The 24244-nt window shown below is 40.2% G+C and overlaps 1 protein-coding gene across 2 annotated transcripts in view; it reads right to left on the bottom strand.

Annotated features, from left to right (window-relative positions):
- LOC122812037 (prosaposin-like) overlaps positions 1-24244 on the bottom strand; it is a 223855-nt gene that overhangs the window by 82754 nt on the left and 116857 nt on the right. For both annotated transcript variants that reach the window (XM_044084283.1, XM_044084284.1), the window contains exons 9-10: positions 12267-12413; positions 9702-9782 (exon numbers count right to left, since the gene is read on the bottom strand). In XM_044084283.1, coding sequence (XP_043940218.1) covers positions 9702-9782; positions 12267-12413 — 228 coding nt within the window. The remainder of the gene's footprint in view (positions 1-9701; positions 9783-12266; positions 12414-24244) is intronic.

Genomic DNA, 24244 nt, shown 5'->3' with positions numbered 1-24244 from the left:
AAAAGGCCATTCCACCAATATGTACACATACACATACTACTCTCCATGTTATAAGACCTAGTCTAGGATTGATATTTTCTTAATTTCTAACTCCTTAATCAATGATAAAACTGTATACTCATTTTGTCCAGATTCCTCTCGGATTACTCTAAGATAACTATAAATATAAGCCCAGTAACCAACCCATTAAAGAATGAAAAATCCTTCACTTGGACATTAAACCCTAACCTCTTAGACAAAGAAGAAGTGATAAATGATTTTAACAAAGGATTAGAGGAATTAGATTCAAATCTGTCCCTTTCTGACATCAAAATTGACATTATATGGGCAGTGTATTAGGCCACAATTAGAGGATTACTGATCCAAAAAGCCTCCTACTATAAAAAACTTACTAAAGAAAAAGAAAACTCGAAAAAAGATGAAATCCATAAAATTGAAGTATCACTCCAACATAAATTTTCACCGGAATTGGAAAAAAAACTCCTTGCCCAACAAAAAGAACTATACACACTCCATTCTCAGAACTTATCATTCCATGAAATGAAGCTTCTGACTAACTATTCACGTTGGGCACAACAACCCTGCAAGCTTCTGGCAAGATTAATTAACATATATCATACTCCCACAACAATTTCACAAATCTTATATAATAACGAAATTTACACGGATACTCAAGAAATAATACAGATATTTGAAAAAATATATAAGGAAATGTATGGACCTCATAATACCCCTTCATTAGAGAACTTTAATAATTTCATCAAAGATCTTAAATTCCCTAAGATTGAAGACCAACAAGTGTTGCTTTTAGAAGCTACTTTTAATACAGAGGAAATTGCAGAAGCAATAAAAGGCCTAAAAAGTAATAAAGCACCATGCCCTGATGGATTCACATCAAATTTTTACAAGTCATTTGCTTCTAAATTGATCCCCATCCTATGTAAAATCTTTAACCATATAAGCAAGCATGGCTTCCAAGATTTGTACCTAAACAATTCTAAAACTATATTTATTCATAAATAAAATATGGACAATACCAACCCATTTAATTATAGACCTATCTCCCTCATAAATGTTGACATTAAAATCTACTCCCTGGTCCTAGCAAATATAATTAAAAAACTATTACCTAAAATTATATCCCCAAATCAGTCAGGCTTTATGTCAAGGAGACAAACACGGGATAACACCCTAACCCTCGATGCAGCCATACATCTTCTTGAGAAAGACAAATCTCCTAGATACCTTTTGGTATTAGATGCTACTAAAGCTTTCGATAAGGTCAATCTTGAATTCCTTTTCTTGACTCTAAAACAATTTAATATCCCAAATACATTTATAGAAAAAATCAGAGCACTATATAAGTCTTCTTGCACCACATTGATCATAAATAAACTTGTCTCCAATAAAATAAAACTAGTAAGTGGTACAAGACAGGGATGCCCCCTTTCCCCCTATCTTTTTAATCTATATATAGAGCCCCTATTTATCTACCTGGTGCAAAAAACATTTCACCATATACCTAAAATACTTAATAATAATAAACTTTTAATCTCAGCACTTGCGGATGACCTGATCATTTATTTTCAAACACCTAACACAGACTTAGGTAAGGTTATAAAAACAATCATCAACTTCTCAAAAGCCTCCAACTATGAAGTAAATCGATCTAAATCCATCATGTTTCAAATCAACCCATTAGGACAAAATCACCTCCCTCTCCCAGACACAGAAATTAAAGTTAAAAAAGCATTCCACTACCTAGGAATTAACTTCAAACATAACCAAAAAGACTCCTACCAAAATAATCTTCTTAAAACCTTGACTAACATAGAAAATGACTTGGACAGATGGAAACTAATAAAACTTTCAGTTCTATCAAAAGTGGCAGTAATTAAAATGAATATTTTACCAAAATATTATACTAATTTAATGCTACCAACGCTATTATTCCTACCAACTTCTTTAAAAAAATTAATAAAATACTAAGTTCATATGGTTTCCAAAAAACCCAAGGATAGCTATAACAAAACTTATTTTCCCTAAAGACAAAGGAGGTCTGAGGTTAACAGACTTTAAACTCTACTATGATCTAATATGTGCAAATAGACTTATTTTAATAGCCGACCACATCCCAAAATATGTGGAATCCTTTCCAAAATGGGTTAATGTATGGTACACTCATGTTTTAAAGACTAATATAAATCCTAAATCCATACCATTTATAGATGGATCTAACCTAAAAGATATAAAACTTCATGCCTCTATTAAACACAAAATCAAAACCTTTTAATCACTTCTGTCAGACCTACAACTAAATAGTGCTTTAACCCTATTACAGCCAATACACTTGAACCCAAATTTAAAAATAGGAAATGAAATGATCAACCTAGATCAATATCCACAAATCAAAGATCTTACAGTCTGGGATCTATATAGACTTAAAAACAGGTCATTAAAAGATATCAAACATCATCTCAACCTTAATAACTAATGCACAATAATATTGAGACAATTGGTGGAAAAGATATCTATCTTCAGAGACATCCCACAAGAAATAGAAAATGTAATAACAAACACACAGGCCTTAGTCAAGTTCTTAAAACTTCCAAAAAAATGCTGTCATCTACATACAAGTTAAGCACCTCTATAAAATACCAGTCCACCTTTACATCTGCTCAATTCTGGAAAGACAAGAATCCAGAAATAACTAATGCTCAGCTCTCACAAGCATGGTTTAATACAAACAAATACTTGCTCTACATGAAATTGACTTACACCCAGTTAATGGTCAACAATAATGCCTATTACATGCCAGAATGACTAAATAAGTTTTTCCCGAATAACTCACCTTTCTGCCCCTTCTGTCCATCAAAAATAGCAGACTTATTAGATATCCTTTGGTATTGCAAATTTGCACATAACCTCTGGGACTCAATATGAATTAAACTCGACAAAATGGGTTATGGGAAATCTACATTATCCTGGGAATTTGCGATTCTACATGTTAACTCACTTTACATACCCACATCAGATTTAAGAATTCTGATCGCCATATTTGAACTAGTCAAATTATATATTACTCAAAACTGGATAGACAGATCTAAATTAAACTGGGGAAACTTTACGAATATGGCCCACACTTACAAGTATGTCCCTCATTGGTGAGATCTGATCATAAACTAATCTCACTGGAAATCCACATCCCGCCCCCACCCCAAACAAAAAAGACCATAGTGAAGAACTTCTCTAAAGCAAACTTCACACTACTCAAGACTGGTGTGGTATCCTTCAAGGCCCCTGAGCCAGTGGAAACCACAACCCAAGCTGCGGAAGCCCTTACAAATGCCTTCTATGAACACCTCCAGGACTGCATGGATCAGGCAATCCCAAATAAAACCAAGACTCTTTCCACAAAGGGCAAACGTCCAGTCTGGTGGACCCCAGCCATTAACAAACTTTACAATAAGAGGAGAAAGCTATTACATGATAGAACAAAATCCATAAAAGGGAAGTCACCCCTGATCATTATTAGTAAAAAATACGAGCACTCATAAAATCAACTAAGGCCAATTTTGAGAGAAAATTGCCATGGATTCAAAGGACAATCATAAGGCCTTTTTCAGCTATGTTAGGAACCTGGGTGGAAACTCCCAGATATGCTCAGAATTAGTCCAAAATGATACAAAAATCACTGAACCCACAGACATTGCCAACATACTGGCAGACAGGTTCAGTGCAAACTTCACCCCTCTCCCCTAAAGGAGAGATAACTATCCCAGCCGAGTGTAGCCTCCCGGACATCTCAAATGCGCAGGTGAAAGCTGCTCTCTCTAAAGCTAAAAACACAGCATCAATGGGACCGGATGGTGTCCCCGGCTGTGTGCTACACGAGCTAAATGAGGAATTAAACCCACACATAAGGCAGCTGTTTAATCTCAGCCTTACCACAGGATACGTGCCCAAGGAGTGGCGACGGCAACTGTGGTCCCACTCCACAAAGGCGGGCCCCACGGACCCTGGTAATTACCGCCCCATAAGCTTAACAAGTCTAGTCTGCAAAGCTATGGAGAGGATCATAATGGAGCTCATAAACAAAGATATAGGGGACTTGCAGACATTGGACCCGACCCAGTTTGGCTTTGTCAAGGGAAGATCATGCCTTTTGAACTTGGTCGACTTCTTCGAAACAGTCACCAAGGCCATTGATGAGGGAAAGGCAGTCCATACAGCCTACCTTGACCTTGCAAAGGCTTTACACAATACCCCACTCGGTATTGTAGAAAAACTTACCAGCTTAAATGTAAACCCATATGTCACAAGATGGGTTGCAAACTGGCTTAAGGACAGAACCCACAGGGTTAGAGTTGCTGGCGCTGTGTCAGACTCCAAGCCGGTCACAAATAGTGTCCCACAGGGCTCGGTCCTTGGCCCCCTATTGTTTGGCATCTACTTCTCAGAAGTACAGGCCAACATGGGAGGACTTTGGCTGACAAAGTTTGCAGACGACTGCAAACTGGGCGCCATAGTGGAAAGTGCATCGGACACGGATATCCTTCAGAAGGGACTCATGGAAACAGATAGCTGGTGCCAGAGCCATGGCCTGAAGTTAAACGCCAAAAAATGTATAGTCATACCCTTCGGGAAAAACAAGGTAACCCCAAGCTACCATATAGGTGGCAATCCACTAAGCACAGAAGAGGTTATCAGGGACCTGGGGACCTAGGTTGACAGTGGCCTTTCTTTTGACACTCACATTGCTAAAGTGGTTAGAAAGACCTTCTACATTGCCCACCTGATCATGAAGGGATTCACATCCAGATCTAGTGAGGTTATTGTTCCCTGTACTCTTCACTTATCAGACCAATGATCGAGTACAATGCCCCATTCGGGATGTATCTCACCCGACATCTGCAGCAATTGGAGAGACCCCAAAAGTTCCTCACCAAAAGGATAAAGGACTCCAAAATCTGTCATATGCTGCCAGATTGAAGAAACTCCAGCTCTATTCAGTCGCATACCGTCTGCTCAGAGGTAACATGTGCCTGACATACAAGGCCATGTCCAACCCGAATTAATGGACATGCTCCACCTCAAAAATCCAAATCCACCAAAACCACTAGAGCAAGCGACTTAAACCTTAGCACGGATATAAATAGGACGTGCTGGAGGGATAGATTTATCACTCAGAGACTCCCTATGCTGTGGAATAAAATCCCGGTCCATGTGAGGCAGAGCACCTCGCTGACTCTGTTCAAGAGAAATCTAGACCTGTGGATGGGAGATCGTAGGTTTACCCCGGGAATCATCTCTGTGTCACTGCTGGACAGAGGCACAACAAACTAATGGGCACAGTATTTTTTCATATAAGGGGTGGCGTAAGCCACAAAAATTTGGGCTAGGCTTATAAATGCCTTAGGGCAGATAGCCTAGTATAAACCTATGAACCTATAATCTCACACAAACTCATGATTAATGATAAAAAGGAATGAATTCAATTCCTAAAAATATGGAAAAATATCTTAGACCACATATTAGAATAATAAATATCTATGTTATAACTGTGTAATTACCTGCATTATTTGGTATGGAAGACTCTCTTTTTAGTAACTTTTTTTTATTTTTATTTATTTAATTTATTTAACATTTGTTGACCGGGAATGTCCGACTAGGTTCCACAGAGCCTGTTTTCAGCGGAGGCCCGGGGAGAAATGCTCCAGATGCATATCCTTGGAATGTGGGAGGAAATCCACGCGAACACAGGGAGAACATGCAAACTCCACACAGAAGGCACCCCAGCCGAGAATCGAACCGGAGAACCTCTTGCTGTGAGGTGACAACGTTAACCGCTGCATCACTGTGACGCCCAATAACTTTACTAACTTTTACTAACGTTTTTTTAATAACTTTGAAATAAAATCTCTAAGCAGCATAATTCATTGTAAAATAACATATGATTAGTAAAAGTTTCTCTCTCAACTATTAGTGGCACTATTTGTACACTTGTAAATAGTTGAGTTCAAAGGTTTAATTTACTTCTTATATTATCTACTGGTCACCTTTTTTTTCCCTAATATTATGTCTATATTACCTCAGTTTATTTAGATAAATGTCTTATTGTGTTGGCTAATGTCATTTACTATACAATAGATAACCAGTTCTTTTTTCTTCTGTCATGACAGGATGATATAGGCGATTTATGTTAAATGTCTATAATGTTTTTCATTTTCTTTCATTGTATACTGTTTTTTGTCATTGTTGTTAAGATTTAAATCTGAAAATGCAATAAAATATAATCAGATAATCCGAACTACCTTCTTCTATTGGAAGGATCAACTTATTCCCCTTGACTTGTTCTCTTCCCTTCCCAGATAAAATCCTTCAAGTCTTTATTAATTGCTATCCACAATTTCTCCTCTTGTTAATAAAAATGTTCCTGACCTGTTTATAAATCATAATCATAATAACAACAAACTATCCTCAGCCCTATTCCTCGACCTATCCAAAGCCACTGATATGGTCAACCACCAACTACTCACTGCCACTTTGAAATCCATTTCCTTGAATAATTATGCCATTCAATGGTTTCAATCCTATCTGAATGGAAGACAACAGGCTGTCCTATGGGAGGGAAATTTATCTACTCTACTACCCCCTCACCCTTGGAGTTCCCTAGGGCTCTATCTTAGGACCTCTTCTCTTTTCGGTCTTTATTAATGACCTTTACTCTGCCATTCCAGATGCTACATGTACAATACGCAGATGATTCCACGTTGATCCGCTCAGCCTCCAGCCCATCTGACCTGCAAACTTTATCCCAGAAAACATTTAACACAGTTGAGAACTGGCTCTCATGCCGTTGTTTGCTCTTGAACCCTAAAAAAAACAAACTACTACTTTCCTCCCCCACTTACAGGTCAGCACCACTTTCCTTTACGATTTCCTCTAATAATGGAACTGTTATTTCCCCAGATAACCATACTAAACTCTTAGGGGTAACTATTGATAATAACCTTAAATTTGACATGCATATCAATCAAACCATTAAAACCATTAATAAAAAACTGGGCTGCCTATATAAAAATAAACCTTTCCTTACCCCACTAGCAAGGACTGCCATTGCCCGCACTCATCTTCTCTACACCCTTTTCTATGCCTCCTCCATTTTTACTAACTTGAACAAATCTGAACTCTGCAAACTCTCAAGCTGTTATAATCACATTGCTAGATTTGCCACTGGCTCTACTTACAGAACTTACCACTGTCAAAACCTTAAACATCTAGGATGGCTAGAATTGACTAGCTCACTTCAACTTGTAGTAGCCCACAGAATTCTCAACCAACCAGATAATACCCCTGCACTTAAAAACATCATTTATCCCTACAGGAACACTAGGCCACTGCAATCTTCTAACAGACTACTAATTTAAACACTCAAAACTAAACTCAGTTGGTGACTCCTTGTTTTCTAACTCAGTAGGCAAAATTTGGAATTCACTTCCAGCTGATCTAACACCAGAACCATTACTAAACCAATTCAAGAAAAATCTCAAAAAGTATTTCATGACACACTGGCTTTGTCCCTGCCAGAATCCAGACTAACTCCCATACTATACTATACTATACTATACTATACTATACTATACTATACTATACTATACGAAACAGTATTGTAAGTAATATCTAACTGCTTCTATCTGATTGTCTGTAACCATATAAGATTCAGCTATGTCTGACAAGAATTGTTTTTAATATTCATGCTTAATTTCACTGTAATTTTTTAATGTTTGGAGCTTTTCTCCATGGGCCTACACTGAAAATGGGCATCTATCCAGTCAGACTATCCCGTTCAACAAATGTAAAATAAATAAATAATTATATAACTAAAGGGACTAAAACATTTTCACTGCTTGTATCTTGCTATCCATATCCATAAAACAGAGCTTCCAGTTTCTCAGTTTTTATATTATCTTTTTAGTCTCTTCCCACATATCCTTAGCTGCCATAACATAATGCTTTTTAATCCATACTCCTAAGTACATAATTTTATCATGCTTCCATAAATGTGGGTATTGCTAAACCAATTTGTGTGTGGGTATATAGTTTATAGCTACTGTCTTTGTTTTATTCTCATTGATTTTGTATTCCAAAAAGACTTGAAACTGTCACAGAATGTTCTAGAACACTGGCATGTTTTTTTTCTGGTTTTATCTGTACAAAATAAAATCATCTACAAATAAAGCCATCTTTTCCCCTATTTTCTTTGCCAATGGTTCTAAATATAACACAGATAACAAAGGGGAAAGAGGATACCTTTGTCTGGTTCCTCACTTCAAACAGAACTAATTAGAGAGGAATCCCCCCACTTTAATTTTCTCTGATCCTATATATATATATATATATATATATATATATATATATATATATATATATATATTCTGCTAATTAACCTTCTTATTGTGTCAGGAAAGACATGGATGGTGTCTCGTAACAGACTATAAAGTTACAGTTAGTCCTGATTTAGTGTGATTTAGAGCTCAATGAGTTCTGTTTGTGAATTTCTGGGAATCTGAGGTGATATGGTTCCCACAGCACTTACCATCGGGTCTGAAGGCATGGCAGGCAGAAAACCTCGGTGTGGAGGGAGTGCTTTCTGAACAGTTAAGCCAAGTACAAAAGTTAGGCATTCTGTTGAGATTTCTGGCACTGAGTAGAGCTACCTTAATGTGAACTTGTTTGGACTTTGGATATCAGTTACTTTGGACATCCATCGACCGGAGTATTCCCAAAAAGCCCCTATGGTACAACCAAAGGCTTTAGCCAGTATGTAGAAGACTTGGAACAAGTGGCGCAGGCCATTCTTGGCAAAATAAGTATGACTATCAAGCATCTCATCCTATGCTTGGTACATAAGATAAACTTACCCAGGAACTCTTCAAGGATAGCCCATAACATTAGATTAAGGCAATTGCTTTGTTAAGTTGGAAGGAAGAGGTAATAGAAATACTCACTTCTATTTAGGTGGATTCATAAATCAAGGGTTACTTGGACCAGTATCACTTGGTAAAAAGGCATTTGCACCAGTACTTTTTATTTTTAGGTATCTGTTTAAAGGTAATTAATGGCTTTGAAAGTGATCTCCACTTAACCAGAAAATGTAAAGAAATTGTCTAAATGTGCAGGAAGACCCAACATATTTATTGGACCTGTCAAAAGTAGGGTAGATAAGCAGTTTTACTGCAGTGTCACTCTGGGACATTGGAAGCAGGAAGTGTATTTTCCTCTTGTGCTTTGGAGGATGGAACAATGTCAGTACATGTTGCTGCATCCTTTCATACATTTCTGATGCAAAAGCATAAAAACATGCCAGACAGCAGCTTGACACTGATGACTTTCTCATCACCCCCTCCCTTAAATAGAAAGATGTCCATAAGATGCTCCAGCCTTTCACACAGCCAAGCGTCCAACAACATAGTCCATTTCCAAACCTAGGTCATCTACACCACAGATGTGCCTTACTTGTATGGTTAGTTTTTATTTATTTTTCATAGTATATCACAGCTGAAAGTATATACCATAATATACCACTCAGACATGTAGTATTGCTGTATTACTTTGCTATGTAGCAGCATTTAATTCAAAGTCTTCTCCCTTCTGTGAAGAAGTTGCCAGAGCATAGTGACATTTGACTTTATACTTACCTTAGGAATCATGGCCTCCACTCTTTTCATGAGAAACAGACACAGTGTGCACTGGGGAAAGAAGTCTGCAGAATGAGGTACCTGGTGGAGAAACAGACAAAGGAAATGACAGTGATAGTTGTGTTATGAACCACTTTACCTCACTTTCACTATATAGAATATGTGTCATGTGAGACCACACTAAACTCTACTTAAAACAGTGCCTTAATGTAGAGTGCAGAAGAAAAAATTGTGTTTTATTCCTTTAACCACATCAGAAGGCAGCACAGTCAAACACTTCATAAATGCTAACTGGTTATCTAAAACAGTAGGAGCAACATTTCTTCTAGATTATGTAATTTTCAGGCCACTCATCAGCTACTATTGTCTGCTCCTAAGGATTACAATAAGAGTAAAAACTGCACCTTACACTCTATGAAGCCTTGTAAACAATGTCACAGTTCTGAGTCCTAACCCAGTCTGAAACTATAAGCCATCTGATCCTGTCTGGAATGTAAAAGCTTGCAGAACCCTTCATTAAGTGTAGTAACAAAAGAGAAAGCCAGCTGGAACAATATCTTGGAGGATATCAGAAAGTGCATCAACTACAAACTTCAGACTATAACTGAAATTACACTTACAAAAGGTGTACAAATGTCCCTGCTTCTCTATTCATGGATGACTAAGGTACCAACCAACCATACCTCTCAACCTCTTAGATCAAGAAATCTAGACAAAGCCTCAAAAATAGGGACATTTTTTAAATATTGTGCTTAAAAACTCAGAAGGTTGATGGAATAACAGGTTTTGCTTCGGTATAAATTTTCTGAAGGGTATGATCTCTGAAACTCAAATATCTGTCATTATTTTTTAACTTCAGCCTTCAATGATTTGCCAACAATTTGCCAGAAAACCACAATTTTATGAGAAAAAGAACATAAATATGCAAAAATCTGGACATTCTGTGAAAATCTGTGCAGTTAAGAGGTATGCAACCAACCAACCACTTCTAAAATTAAATAATCAGTCATACTGAGATATAAAAATTATAGTGTCAACTAATCATTACCCAAATAAAATAGTAACTATCAATCATACTGATAGATAACAGTGCCAACACACCCAGTACAATACCAACCAACCATTACCCAAATCAAAATCATACTGATAGATAACAGTGCCAACACACCCAGTAAAATATCAACAAACCATTACCCAAATCAAAATCATACTGATAGATAAGAGTGCCAGCACACCCAGTACAATATCAACCAACGACTACCCAAATAAAATAGAAACTGCCAGTCATACTGACAGATAACAGTGCCAACACACCCAATACAATACCAACCAACCACTATCCAAATAAAATAGTAACTGCCAGTCATACTGACAGATAGTGCCAACACACCCAATACAATACCAACCAACCACTACCCAAATAAAATAGTAACTGCCAGTCATACTGACAGATAACAGTGTCAACACACCCAATTCAATACCAGCCAACAACTACCCAAATAAGAGGGTCTATATTAAATCAGCGAATGCTGATTTATGGACGCTTTAAAAGTGAAAGCTTAAAGTCCCGTAACACAGAAAAAAAAAGTTCAAAACACTAAATAAAGTGGGGAGCTTCACCCCCCCTACCTACTTAAATATACCAACTCTGAGATTGCACCACAGTGGAGGAAATGGCAAAGTCCCAAAAATGGCCCAGTGATTTTCTTCCCTGGGAAAAAAATCGCTGTTCTGTGTCTTTGGGATTTCAAGCTTTCACTTTTAAAGGGTCAATAAATCAGCATTCGCTGATTTAATATAGACCCAAGTAAGATTGTAACTACCAGTCATTTTGAAAGGTAAAATTATAATACCAACCATCATTACTCAACTAGTATTGTAATTTCTTATAATAGTGAAATAAAATATGCAACAAAGGCTGTCAGATTATGGCTGTACTTGCATGTGTGCAAAAAATACTTGTGTATGTATCTATGTAAGCACGTATGTATGTATGTATGTATCTATATATATAAATTAGTGTATTATATACTAAACATATTTTCTATCCACCTTGTCAAAAACAATATGTTTTTATGCAACGACTAGGTTGCATCTTTAACCATAGATAAATACAGCACCAATCAGCCTTTACTCGGTGTAGGATATTAAAACAGTAGCAACCAATCATGTTGAAAGATAATATATAATTTCAAATGCACTTATTCTGTCTAATTTACTGATTTATATGTACAAAATCACTATAACGTATTCTAAATAGCTTACCATTTATCTTGACAGAATCATATCAGGCCTTATGCAGTGCCAAATTAATGTTCAGTACTGTATTTAAAAAATACTCAATATTAGATTTAATGTACATTTATTCTCAAATGACATTTTATGACATTATAATGTCAGATTTATTCTGGAACAACCTTTGCTCAGTGATATGTACCCTGCTCTTTGGTACTTGTATATTCCCTTTGGCTCAGGTCAAGGCTAAAAACGTTCCGCAGATAGATAAGACACATCTAGCATTTTTGTCTAGAATTCTCTGTATACCCTTTTCATCTGCACTCTTACCTCTGAATCTGTTTGTCTGAATTGAAAAAGGTAGGGGGATCTTCCTATGGCTGCGATGCTCTCCTCAATGTGGCTAGGAAGGGGTGCATGCTCCATGCTTTCTGATGACATGCAGAGGTGTAAAAGTGTGCAGAGAGCATCAGGATTCTTGATAAAAGGAAAATAAATGATATAAAAATGACATGTATTGGCATGTTATACATTCATTCAGTGAAATTAGTTAGCAGTCAAATAAAACCTTTTGACTTCAGAAGGAAATGTCCATAGTCACTATAACAGCATTAATTGCATCATCTACAGCTTCTGTCACACTGAGTGTGACTAACTACAATTACAACTAAAGATACTGGCGCATTTGTTGTTATTGTCATATTACTGCTGTAACTGGTTACTGTAAGACAGGTCATCTTTGTTTTAACACTGATTTAGTAGAAATTGCATTTAAAATCACTGTAACAATGGCTTTAACTACTGTAGCAGTACTGTAACATCAATTAAAACCAGAGCTATTTATTTATTTATTTTTTATGTACATATGTCAGCTGGGTATGTCCCGCTAGGCATAGCCTAGCTTCAGGTGAAACATGAAGTGGTGTTTACATTGATCAGGGGTAATCTGACCGGGTCACTGAAGCCTTAATGATAACATTTCTGACTCACACTTTCTGTATGGAGTTTTGTATGTTCTTCCTGTATTTGTGTGGGTTTGCTTCAGATTCTCTGGTTTATCCCTATGACTCACATACATGCTGGAAGGCTGAAGACACTAAACTGTTCACCTGTGTGTATGTATATAAACATAGAAACACATACATATACATCCATCCATCCATAACTCCCTTTTTCCCATTTTTGCAAATTGGGGGTTGTCACATCAGCAGGGTCAATTCCAAGCTCCTTGATCTCTCTCTCTTCAAACCCTGCAACTCTCTTTTTGCACAGTCTTGCGAACAGAGCAGCGTCAGGCAGCGCCGCTTAAACAGGTTTAAACTATTCCCGGATCCACAAAGTCTGCTCTTCACTTTTTCCCTTAGAACTGCTCTAAATCTTAAAATAAGCACTCTATTTTCATTCTAAAACCCTGTGCTTGATCGTACAAGTAATCTCATAGGTAAACCCTAATAAACTTAAGCACTACATCCTCTTATACTCCTTTTAAGCATTTGCTCCCTATTGGTTCTTTCTGATCAGTCAATAAGTAGTTCCCTATATTATTCAGGCATGTCCAAAGGTCAGTTTCGGGTTTACTCTCCAGTCCATCTGGTGAATCTGGGAATCTTGAGGCAATGTTACAACTGCCTTATGTATACAGACCACCCTCTCCTCCTCCCAACAAGCTCAAATATATGTGAGAGATGCAACTATATAGCCAAACTGGAGGCTAAGCTCTCTCAACCCAGTACTGGCACAGCCTGTCAGGAAGAGAAGGTAACCACGCACACCACAAATCCAGTCTCACATAGACCTATCGCATCAGCAAACCAAACACATAAACACACAAAAACATGCTCAGAGGCTCTAAATAAAAATCTGCCTAAGCAGCAGAGACCTCCAAAGCAGACATCCAAGCAACCCCTACCACGAAACAATACCCACATAGCACATAGTTCACAAAGTCAGTGTGCCACACAGTCACAGCCCTTAAGGCTAAACAACACACCTAATATACTTGTAATAGGAGACTGACTCTATTGTCAGACACACTGACGTCCCACTCACCAGGCTGAACAAGGAGAAGGTCACTGTAAGCTACCTGTCAGGTGCCAGGATCCGCCACATAACACAAGTACTCAGGTCACTCCAAAGCAAGTACAAATATGACTCCATCATTGTCCATGCTGGTGTGAATGACCTGAGATGTACCTCCCTGGACTACATGAAAAAAGACATAGAGGAGCTCTCTGATCATGTAGCCCAGGCCGGTATGACCCTGACCTTCAGTAGCATCTTACCCTCATCAAGAATGATGCCACAGTATAAAGACAAAATTATCAATTTTAACAACTGGCTAAAGTATTGGTGTCATTCAAAGGGGATACAGTGTCTGTCAGCCTGGGATGACATGCTCAACAAGCCACGTTGCTTTGCTAGGGACGGCTTGCACCCATCACCCTTGGGTTTTCGAATACTGGCAAAGGCTCTTGCCTCCCCCATAGTGCCTTTTTTAGGCAAGGCTCCAAAAACAAACCCACCTCCATAGACAACACAAAGAAAAAAAAACTAAGAGTAATGCTGCTCAGCGCCAGAAGTCTAAACCTCAAGATGCACACACTCGAGACTCTCCTCAGTATGGAGAATATCGATATCTGTGCAGTAGCAGAAACCTGGTTCAAGGCTCCTGAGAGCACCCCAGCACTAACAGGTTATACTTCATACCATGCTTTCCGGCCCCAAAACTCGATCTGAACCACAAAAGGAGGGAGAGTATCCATATTTATCAAAGATACCCACACCTCCAGGTTAGTGGCATTGCACGATGATTCGGAGACCATCCATGTGCAACTAACAGTGGGCAAAACTGCCTTTCAGTTTGTAGCCTGCTACAGAACACCCTCCCAAACACAGGAACCTCACTCAGCTTTCCTGAGAACACTGGAGAATATGAAGGTCTCTCCAAACACCATTATATTGGGTGAATTCAACTACCCAAACATTGATTGGGAAAACTACTTAAGCCCAAACACCCTCGCCCAACGGTTCCTAGAATTTATAAACTCAAATGCTATGGAACAACTGGTCACCACTCCCACAAGAGGGGAAAACATATTGGATCTGGTCATCACCAACATGGGGTCTCTATGTTCCACACCAGAGGTATACCCCTCATTGGTAAGATCAGACCATAAACTAATCTCACTGGACATCCAGATTCCGTCCCCACCCCTAGCCAAGGAAACCACGGTGAAGAACTTCTCAAAAGCAAACTTCACACTTCTCAAAACCAAGGTGGAATCCTTCAAAGCCCCCGGGCCAGTGGAAAATACAGCCCAAAATGCAGAATCCTTTACAAAAGCATTCTATGGACACCTACAGGAATGCATGGAGCATGCTATCCCAAAAAAAAACAAGACTCACTCCTCCAAAGGCAGGAGACCAGTCTGGTGGACCCCGGCCATAAATAAGCTATACAACAGAAGGAGAAAGCTACTACATGATAGAGCAAAATCCCAAAAAGGGAAGGCGTCTCTGATCAGTACTAGCAAGAAACTACGATCCCTCATAAAATCATCTAAGGCCAGCTTCGAAAGAAAAATTGCACAAGACACTAAAGATAATCACAAGACCTACTTTAGTTATGTCAGAAACCTGGGAGGCAACTCCCAGATATGCTCTGAGTCAGTGCAAAATGACAAAAAATACTCCGAACCCACAGACATTGCTAACATCCTGGCTGAAAGGTTCAGTGCAAACTTCTCTCTCTCCCCCCCAAAAGAGCAAATGTCTATCCCAACAGAGTGTAGCCTTCCTGAGATCACAGATGCAAAGGTGAGAGCTGCCCTCTCCAAAGCAAAAAACACAGCATCAATGGGACCAGACGGTGTCCCGGGCTGCGTCTTACACGAGCTTCAAGAAAACTAAACCCACATATAAAGTCACTGATCAATCTCAGCCTTACTACAGAATATGTACCCAAGGAATGGTGTACAGCAACAGTGGTCCCACTCCAAAGGTGGTGCCACAACAAACCCCAGAAACTATCACCCTATAAGCCTGACTAGCCTGGTCTGCAAAGTTATGGAGCGTATCATCATGGAAATCATAAACAAAGACATTGGGAACCTCCAGACACTGGATCCTATCCAATTCAGCTTTGTTAAGGGCAGATCTTGCCTCTTGAACCTAGTTGACTTCTTTGAAACAGTTACCAAAGCCATAGATGAAGGGAAGGTAGTCCACACAGCCTACCTGGACCTCGCAAAAGCCTTCGACACAATACCCCACTCGGGCATCATAAATAAGCTCACCAGCTTAAATATCAACCCCTATGTCACAAGATGGGTTGCAAACTGGCTCAGGGATAGAATCCACATGGTCAGAATAGAAGGTGCCATGTCAGACTCTAAACCAGTTACAAGTGGCATCCCACAAGGCTCAGTCCTGGGACCTCTCTTGTTCGGTATATATTTCTCAGAGGTACAGGCTAACATGGGTGGACTATGGCTGACCAAGTTCACAGATGTCTGCAAACTGGGTGCTGTAATCGACTCTCTGGCTGACACAAGCATCCTCCAAAAGGGTCTCACAGAGACGGATAACTGGTGCCAGAGCCATGGCCTAAAGCTAAATGCCAAAATGTGCATAGTCATCCCCTTTGGGAAAAACAAAGTGCCCACAAATTACCACATAGGTGGTAATCCATTAAGTACAGAAGAAGTAATTAGGGACTTGGGGACCCAAGTAGATAACAATCGCTCCTTTGACAATCACATTGCCAAAGTGGTTAGAAAGACCTTCTATATAGCCCACCTTATCATGAAAGGATTCACATCTAGATCAAGAGAGGTCATTGTGCCCCTCTACTCATCACTTATCAAGCCCATAATTGAATACAATGCCCCATTTGGGATGTACCTTACCCGACACCTGCAGCAACTGGAAAGACCCCAAACGTACCTCACCAAGAGGATCAATGGGGCTCAAACAGATGCCCTATGCAGCTCGGCTAAAGAAACTCCAGCTCTACTCAGTTGCGTACTGCCTACTCAGAGGCGATCTGTGTCTGACGTATAAAGCCATGTCCAACCCAGAATTAATGGACATGCTTCACCTCAGGAAATCCAAATCCCTTAGAGCTACACGCTCCAGGGACTTGAACCTCAGCACAGAAATAAATAGGACATGCTGGAGGGACAGATTCATATCCCAGAGGCTCCCCTCACTCTGGAACAAAATCCCAATCCATGTTAGGCAGAGCCCCTCACTGACCCTCTTCAAGAGAAATCGTGACGAGTGGATGGGAGATCGTAAGTTTACCCCTGGGATCTCTTCTATGTCCCTGCTTGATAGAGGTACAGTAAATTAACCTTAAAAGGGCTACCTTCTGTGACCTACTATACAGAGGCACAGTCAACTAATCTAAAAGGGTGGTGAAAGCCAAACACACTCTGGCTAGGCTTATAAATGCCCTAGGGCAGATAGCCTAGTATCAACCTATGAACCTATGAACCTAAGCAGTGAACATCATCCTAGAGTCAATGTTCACGCTACCGGGTGGCTAGCCCTGCTGCGGACAAATAGATATTCAAATAGCAACCTAAAATGTTAAAATGTAATTTCCAGCACTGAGTATATACTTCTCACAAATAAATACTGTACTAAAATAATATATATGTATATATATATATATATATATACACACACACACACACACACACACACACACACACACACACACACACACACACACACACACACACACGTGTGTGTGTGTGTGTGTACTGAAATTAAACAAAACACACAACTGGACGTATAAGAGAATTTAAGTACCTTTAAGTACCTTTATCTGCACTTTTTTTTCCCCAAAAATACAGTATTTAAATTGATTTTAACTGTGTTGCAGGAATATTAACTGAACTGGAAGTTAGTCAGTGTTTGCTGAATTTTGTTATTTGCTAGTAATTACAGGTGTGGGGATAGCCACATTCTTTGATTTCCTGTCTTTGCCTATTTAAGTGGTACAGTGTGAAATATTTTCTGCTTAAAAACCTCAGCTTTGGCCGGCTAAGAACTTGCTGTATTCAACTGGACGTATAAGAGAATTTAAGTACCTTTATCTACACTTTTTTTTAAAAAATACAGTATTTAAATTGATTTTAACTGTGTTGCAGGAATATTAATTGAACTGGAAGTTTTGACTCTACTCTTCAGTTAGTGCCACCCACCCTCCCTGTTTTTGTTTTGGTTTTGGTGTTAATCTTAGTGGCCTTGAAACTGCCCGCCCCTCTTGTAAATTTGTGTTTGGATACTCCTTCTGGGCCCATCTCATTTGCTCACTCAACTGAGTGCAGTGAGATCATATTCTGATTTCAGGCACTCCTACTGTGTACAAAGAGAGCATCTGGGAAACAGAAAAAAAAAATTAAGCTTGTTTCCTGCCTTTCCTGTTAAGTGGTATAGACTATTTGTAGGCTTCTGAGCCCCCAAGCCCTTCTGTGTTGGAGGGAAGCCTTCTAGCTTAGTTTTTTTTCTTATAACTAGCCAGTTTTCTAGTTTCAGCACTCAAATCTGTTTCTTTGATCTCAGCACTTGTTCAGAAAAAAAAAAAAAATTTCATCTGCTTTTACTGTACTTGTGTTTCTACCTACTTTATTTTACTTTTGCATCATCTTAAAAGTACTCAATTGTATTTATTACTGCTTGGTGTAACTCATTCTAAGCCTTTTGGTTTAAACACTTGGGCTTCGGACCAGTTGTTTTGCACTGAGAGGGTTTGTGGTCTGCACTGTAGTGGCAGAACAGGTAGCTTACATCCTTCTAGGTTGGGAACTGCTGATTGAGGGCTCAGTGTCTGTTATTCTAAAAGTGTATTCATTCTGGTTTAAGCACTTGGGCTTTCAGGCCAGTTATTTTACATTAAGAGGGTTTGTGGTCTGCACTCTTGTGGGAGGAGAGGCTGGACTCTGCCCTTCTGAGCTGGGAATTTCTGGTTAAAGGCTTATAGTGCATGCATATCTGAACTGCTTCTTACTGAAGTTGGTGCGCCTTGTTTGCTGTGGCATAGACTGGATTCGGGCCTGCTGGATCTAGCTTTGTTTGTGTAACTTGAGCACTAATCCAGGCATTCTCTAAAGTATTCAATTGTATTTATTACTGCTTGGTAGTAACTTGATTAAAGTGTAGCTATCATTCTAAGTCTTTTGGATTAAGCACTTGGGCTTCAGACCAGTTGTTTTACATTAGGAAGGTTTGTGGCATGCACTGTGGTGGCAGGACAGGTAGCTTTCATGGGAACTGCTGATTGAGAGTCCAGTGTCTGTTATTCTTAAAGTGTATTAGTTCTGGTTTAAGCACTTGGTCTTCAGGCCAGTTATTTTACATTAAGAAGGTTCGTGGTCTGCACTCTTGTGGGAGAAGAGGCTGGACTCTGCCCTTCTGAGCTGAGAATTTCTGGTTAAAGGTTTATAGTGCCTGAATATTTGAACTGTATCTTACTGAAAATGGTACACCTTGTTTGCTGTAGCATAGACTAGATCCAGGCCTGCTGAATCTAGCTTTGTTTATATGCTTGTTGTTTGTTTGCTTGTTATTTCCCTGGAACACTAATTCCACCTAATACGCGGCTTCTCAGCGCTTCTGTGGATCACTAGTGATATCTGCATTGCTTACTGTACTTATTTCCTTGTTTCACTTGAAAGAAAGTTACTGTTTGTCGTTTTTGCATTTAAGTTACCTGTAACACATTGCACTTAAGTTACCTGGCACTTGCTCACTAAAGCAATTATATAAGTCAGCACTAAAAAGTAAAAGCACTACACCCTCACTCCCCACTGGCCCTTGTTTTCAATTATTAAGGAATTCCCAATATTATTCTAGCATGTCCTAAGGTCAGTTGTCAATCTCCTCTCCGGTCCAGCTGGTGAATCTGGGAATCTTGAGGCAATGATACAACCGCCTCATGTACACAGACAACCCTCTCCTCCTCCCAACAAATTCCAACACATGTGAGAGATGCAACCATATAGCCAAACTGGAGGCTAAGCTCTCTCAACTCAGTACTGGCATAACCAGTCAGGAGGAGAAGGAAACCACACTCACTACAATTCCAGTCTCACATAGACCTACCACAACAGCAAACCAAACACATAATCACACAAAACATACTCGGAGGCTCTAAATAAAGATCTGCCTAAGCAGCAGAGACCACCAAAGCAGACACCCAAGCAACCGCTACCCCAAAACAAAACACGTGCAACACATATCTCACAAAGCCAGTGTGCCGAACAGTCACAGCCCTTAAGACTAAACAACACACCTGATACACTTGTAATAGGTGACTCTATCATCAGGCACACTGACGTCCCGCTCACCAGGCTGAACAAGGAGAGGGTCATGGTGAGCAGCCTGTCAGGCGCTAGGATCCGCCACATAACACAAGCACTCAGGTCACTCCAAGGCAAGTACAAATATGACTCAGTCATTGTCCATGCTGGTGTGAATGACCTGAGATGTACCTCCCTGGACTACATGAAAAGAGACATAGAGGAGCTCTCTGAGCATGTAGCCCAGGCCGGTATGACTCTGACCTTGAGTAGCTTCTTACCCTCATCAAGAATGATGCCACAATATGAAGACAAGATGATCAATTTCAACAATTGGCTTAAGTACTGGTGTCATTCAAAGGGGATCCAATGCCTGTCAGCTTGGGATGATATGCTCGACAAGCCATGATGCTTCGCTAGGGACGGCTTGCACCTGTCACCCCTGGGCTTTCGGATATTGGCAAAGGCTCTTGCTACCCTCATAGTGCCTTTTTTAGGCAAGGCTCAAAAGACAAACCCACCTCCATAGGTATCACAAGGGATAAGAAACTAAGAGTAATGCTACTCAATGCCAGAAGTCTAAATCTCAAGATGCATGCACTCGAAATTCTCCTTAGCATGGAGAACATCGATATCTGTGCAGTAACAGAAACCTGGTTTAGGGCTCCCGAGAGCACCCCAGCACTACCAGGTTATACCTCATACCATGCTTTTCGGCCCCAAAACTTGGACCGAACCACAAAAGGAGGGGGAGTATCGATATTCATCAAAGATACCCACACCTCCAGGTTGGTGGCAAAGCACGAAGCATCAGAGACTATCTATGTGCAACTAACAGTGGGTAAAACTGCCTTCCAGTTTATAGCCTGCTACAGACCACCCTCCCAAACCCAGGAACCCAACTTGGCCTTCCTGAGAACACTGGAAAATATGAAGGTCTCTCCAAACACCATTATATTGGGTGACTTCAACTACCCAAACATAGACTGGGAGCATTACTCTAGCTCCAACACCCTAGCCCAAAGGTTTCTAGAATTTATAAACTCAAATGATATGGAACAACTTGGTACCACTCCCACAAGAGGGGAAAACATACTGGACCTGATCATCACCAACATGGGGACTCTATGCTCCAGACCAGAAGTGTATCCCTCACTGGTAAGATCAGACCATAAACTAATCTCACTGGATATTCAGATCCCGACCCCACCCCCTGCCCAGAAAACCACAGTGAAAAACTTCTCTAAAGCAAATTTCACACTCTTCAAAACCGAGGTGGAATCCTTCAAAGCCCCCGGGCCTGTGGAAAATATGGCCCAGACCGCAGAATCCTTTATAAACGCATTCTATGAACACCTTCAGGAATGCATGGATCATGCGATCCCAAATAAAACCAAGACCCAATCCTCCAAAGGCAGACATCCTGTCTGGTGGACCCCAGCCATAAACAAACTATACAATAGAAGGAGGAAGCTACTAAATGATAGAGCAAAATCCCAAAAAGGGAAGGCATCACTGATCAGTATTAGCAAAAACTACAGGCACTCATAAAATTGTCTAAGGCCAGCTTCGAGAGAAAAATTGCACAGGACACTAAGGATAATCACAAGGCTTTCTTTAGTTATGTTAGGAACCTGGGTGGTAATTTCCAGATATGCTCAGAATTAGTCCAAAATGACAAAAAATACACTGAACCCACAGACATTGCCAACATCCTAGCTGACAGGTTCAGCGCAAACTTCTCCCCCCCCTCCCCACCAAAAGGGCAAATATCTATCCCAGCAGAGTGCTGCCCCCCTGACATCTCAGATGCTCCGGTAAGAGCCGCCCTCTCTAAAGCAAAAAACACAGTATCAATGGGACCAGACGGTGTCCCGGGCTGCATCCTACATGAACTCCAAGAAGAGCCAAACCCAAACATAAAACTACTGTTCAATCTCAGCCTTACTACAGGATATGTGCCCAAAGAGTGGCGTACAGCAACAGTGGTCCCTCTCCATAAAGGTGGTGCCTCAACGGATCCTGAAAACTATCACCCCATAAGCCTGACTAGCTTGGTCTGCAAAGCTATGGAAAGGATCATCATGGACCTCATAAATAAAGATATTGGGGACCTACAGACACTGGATCCTACCCAGTTTGGCTTTGTTAAGGGCAGATCCTGCCTCTTAAACCTGGTTGATTTCTTTGAAACAGTCACCAAGGCCATTGACGAGGGGAAGGTAGTCCACACAGCCTACCTGGACCTCGCAAAAGCCTTCGATACAATACCCCACTCGGGCATTATAGATAAGCTCACCAGCTTAAATATAAACCCCTATGTCACTAGATGGAGTGCAAACTAGCTCAAGGACAGAACCCACATGGTTAGAATTGCTGGAGCCATGTCAGACTCCAAACCATTTGCAAGTGGTGTCCCACAAGGCTCAGTCCTGGGACCTCTCTTGTTCGGTATATATTTCTCGGAGGTACAGGCCAACACGGAAGGACTGTGGCTGACCAAGTTCGCAGATGACTGCAAACTGGGTGCCATAATCGACTCTCCAGCCGACACAAGCATCCTCCAAAAGGGCCTCATAGAAACAGACAACTGGTGCCAGAGCCATGGCCTCAAGCTAAATGCCAAAAAGTGTATAGTCATCCCTTGTGGCAAAAACAAAGTGCCCACAAATTACCACATAGGTGGTAATCCATTAAGTACAGAAGAAGTAATTAGGGACCTGGGGATCCAAGTTGATAGCAATCTCTCATTTGACAACCACGTGGCCAAAGTGGTTAGAAAAACATTTTATATAGCCCACCTAATCATGAAGGGATTCACATCTAGATCAGGGAAGGTCATTGTGGCTCTTTACTCATCCCTCATCAGGCCCATAATTGAGTACAATGCCCCTTTTGGGATGTACCTTACCAGACACCTGCAGCAACTGGAAAGACCCCAAAAGTGCCTCACCAAGAGGATCAAAGGGCTCAAACAGATGTCATATGCTGCCCGGTTAAAGAAACTCCAGCTCTACTCAGTGGCATACCGCCTGTTCAGAGGCGATCTGTGCCTGACGTATAAAGCCATGTCCAACCCGGAATTAATGGACATGTTGCACCTCAGAAAATCCAAATCCCATCGAGCTATGCGCTCGAGAGACTTGAACCTCAGCACTGAAATAAATAGGACATGCTGGAGGGACAGATTCATAACCCAGAGGCTCCCTTCACTCTGGAATAAAATCCCAGTCCAGGTTAGGCAGAGTCCCTCATTGACTCTCTTCAAGCGGAATCTTGATGAGTGGATGGGAGATCGTAGGTTTACCCCGGGTATCACTTCTGTGTCACTGTTAGACAGAGGCACAGTATACTAACCTCGGAAAAGGGCATAGCAAAATAAATTTAAAATGGGTGGCGAAAGCCAAACACATTCTGGCTAGGCTTATAAATGCCCTAGGGCAGATAGCCTAGTATGAACCTATGAACCTATGAAGTATTGATGTTTACAAAGTTAGTCACAAAATGTCAGCTTTGCCGACATCAATACACTACTATGCATGCACCAACGACAGTCTTGATGCATGCAAAACTTCAGCTGCATAAATACACGCACGCACACACACACACACATACACACACACACACACACACACACACACACACACACACACACATATATATATATATATATATATATATATATATATATATATATATATATATATCTATCTATAGATATAGATATATATATGTACGTACATACATTCTGCAAATTTTGCTTTGGTCATCTGTTTAGTTGACACAATTTGGTCGAATAACAATAAAACTTGAAGTGCTTTTTGGTGGTTTTATTGTTCTTCATTGTGGTTTATCATCTTCAGTTTGGGTGTTCTTTTTTATATAACAATTTGGTCGAATAAAGAGGTGGTCTACACCTGTCCACAAAAGTATCAGATGAGATGATTCTAGGGGTTGGCAAATTTGCCTTTTCCCCATTAATTGTGTGATCTTAGAGTT

Source organism: Protopterus annectens, chromosome 9.part0, assembly GCF_019279795.1.
Source record: "Protopterus annectens isolate FY-2018-M chromosome 9.part0, PAN1.0, whole genome shotgun sequence".
NCBI classification, from domain to species: domain Eukaryota; kingdom Metazoa; phylum Chordata; order Ceratodontiformes; family Protopteridae; genus Protopterus; species Protopterus annectens.
The sequence above is the reverse complement of the archived record's forward strand: the minus strand, read 5'-3'. Positions and strand labels throughout refer to the sequence as shown.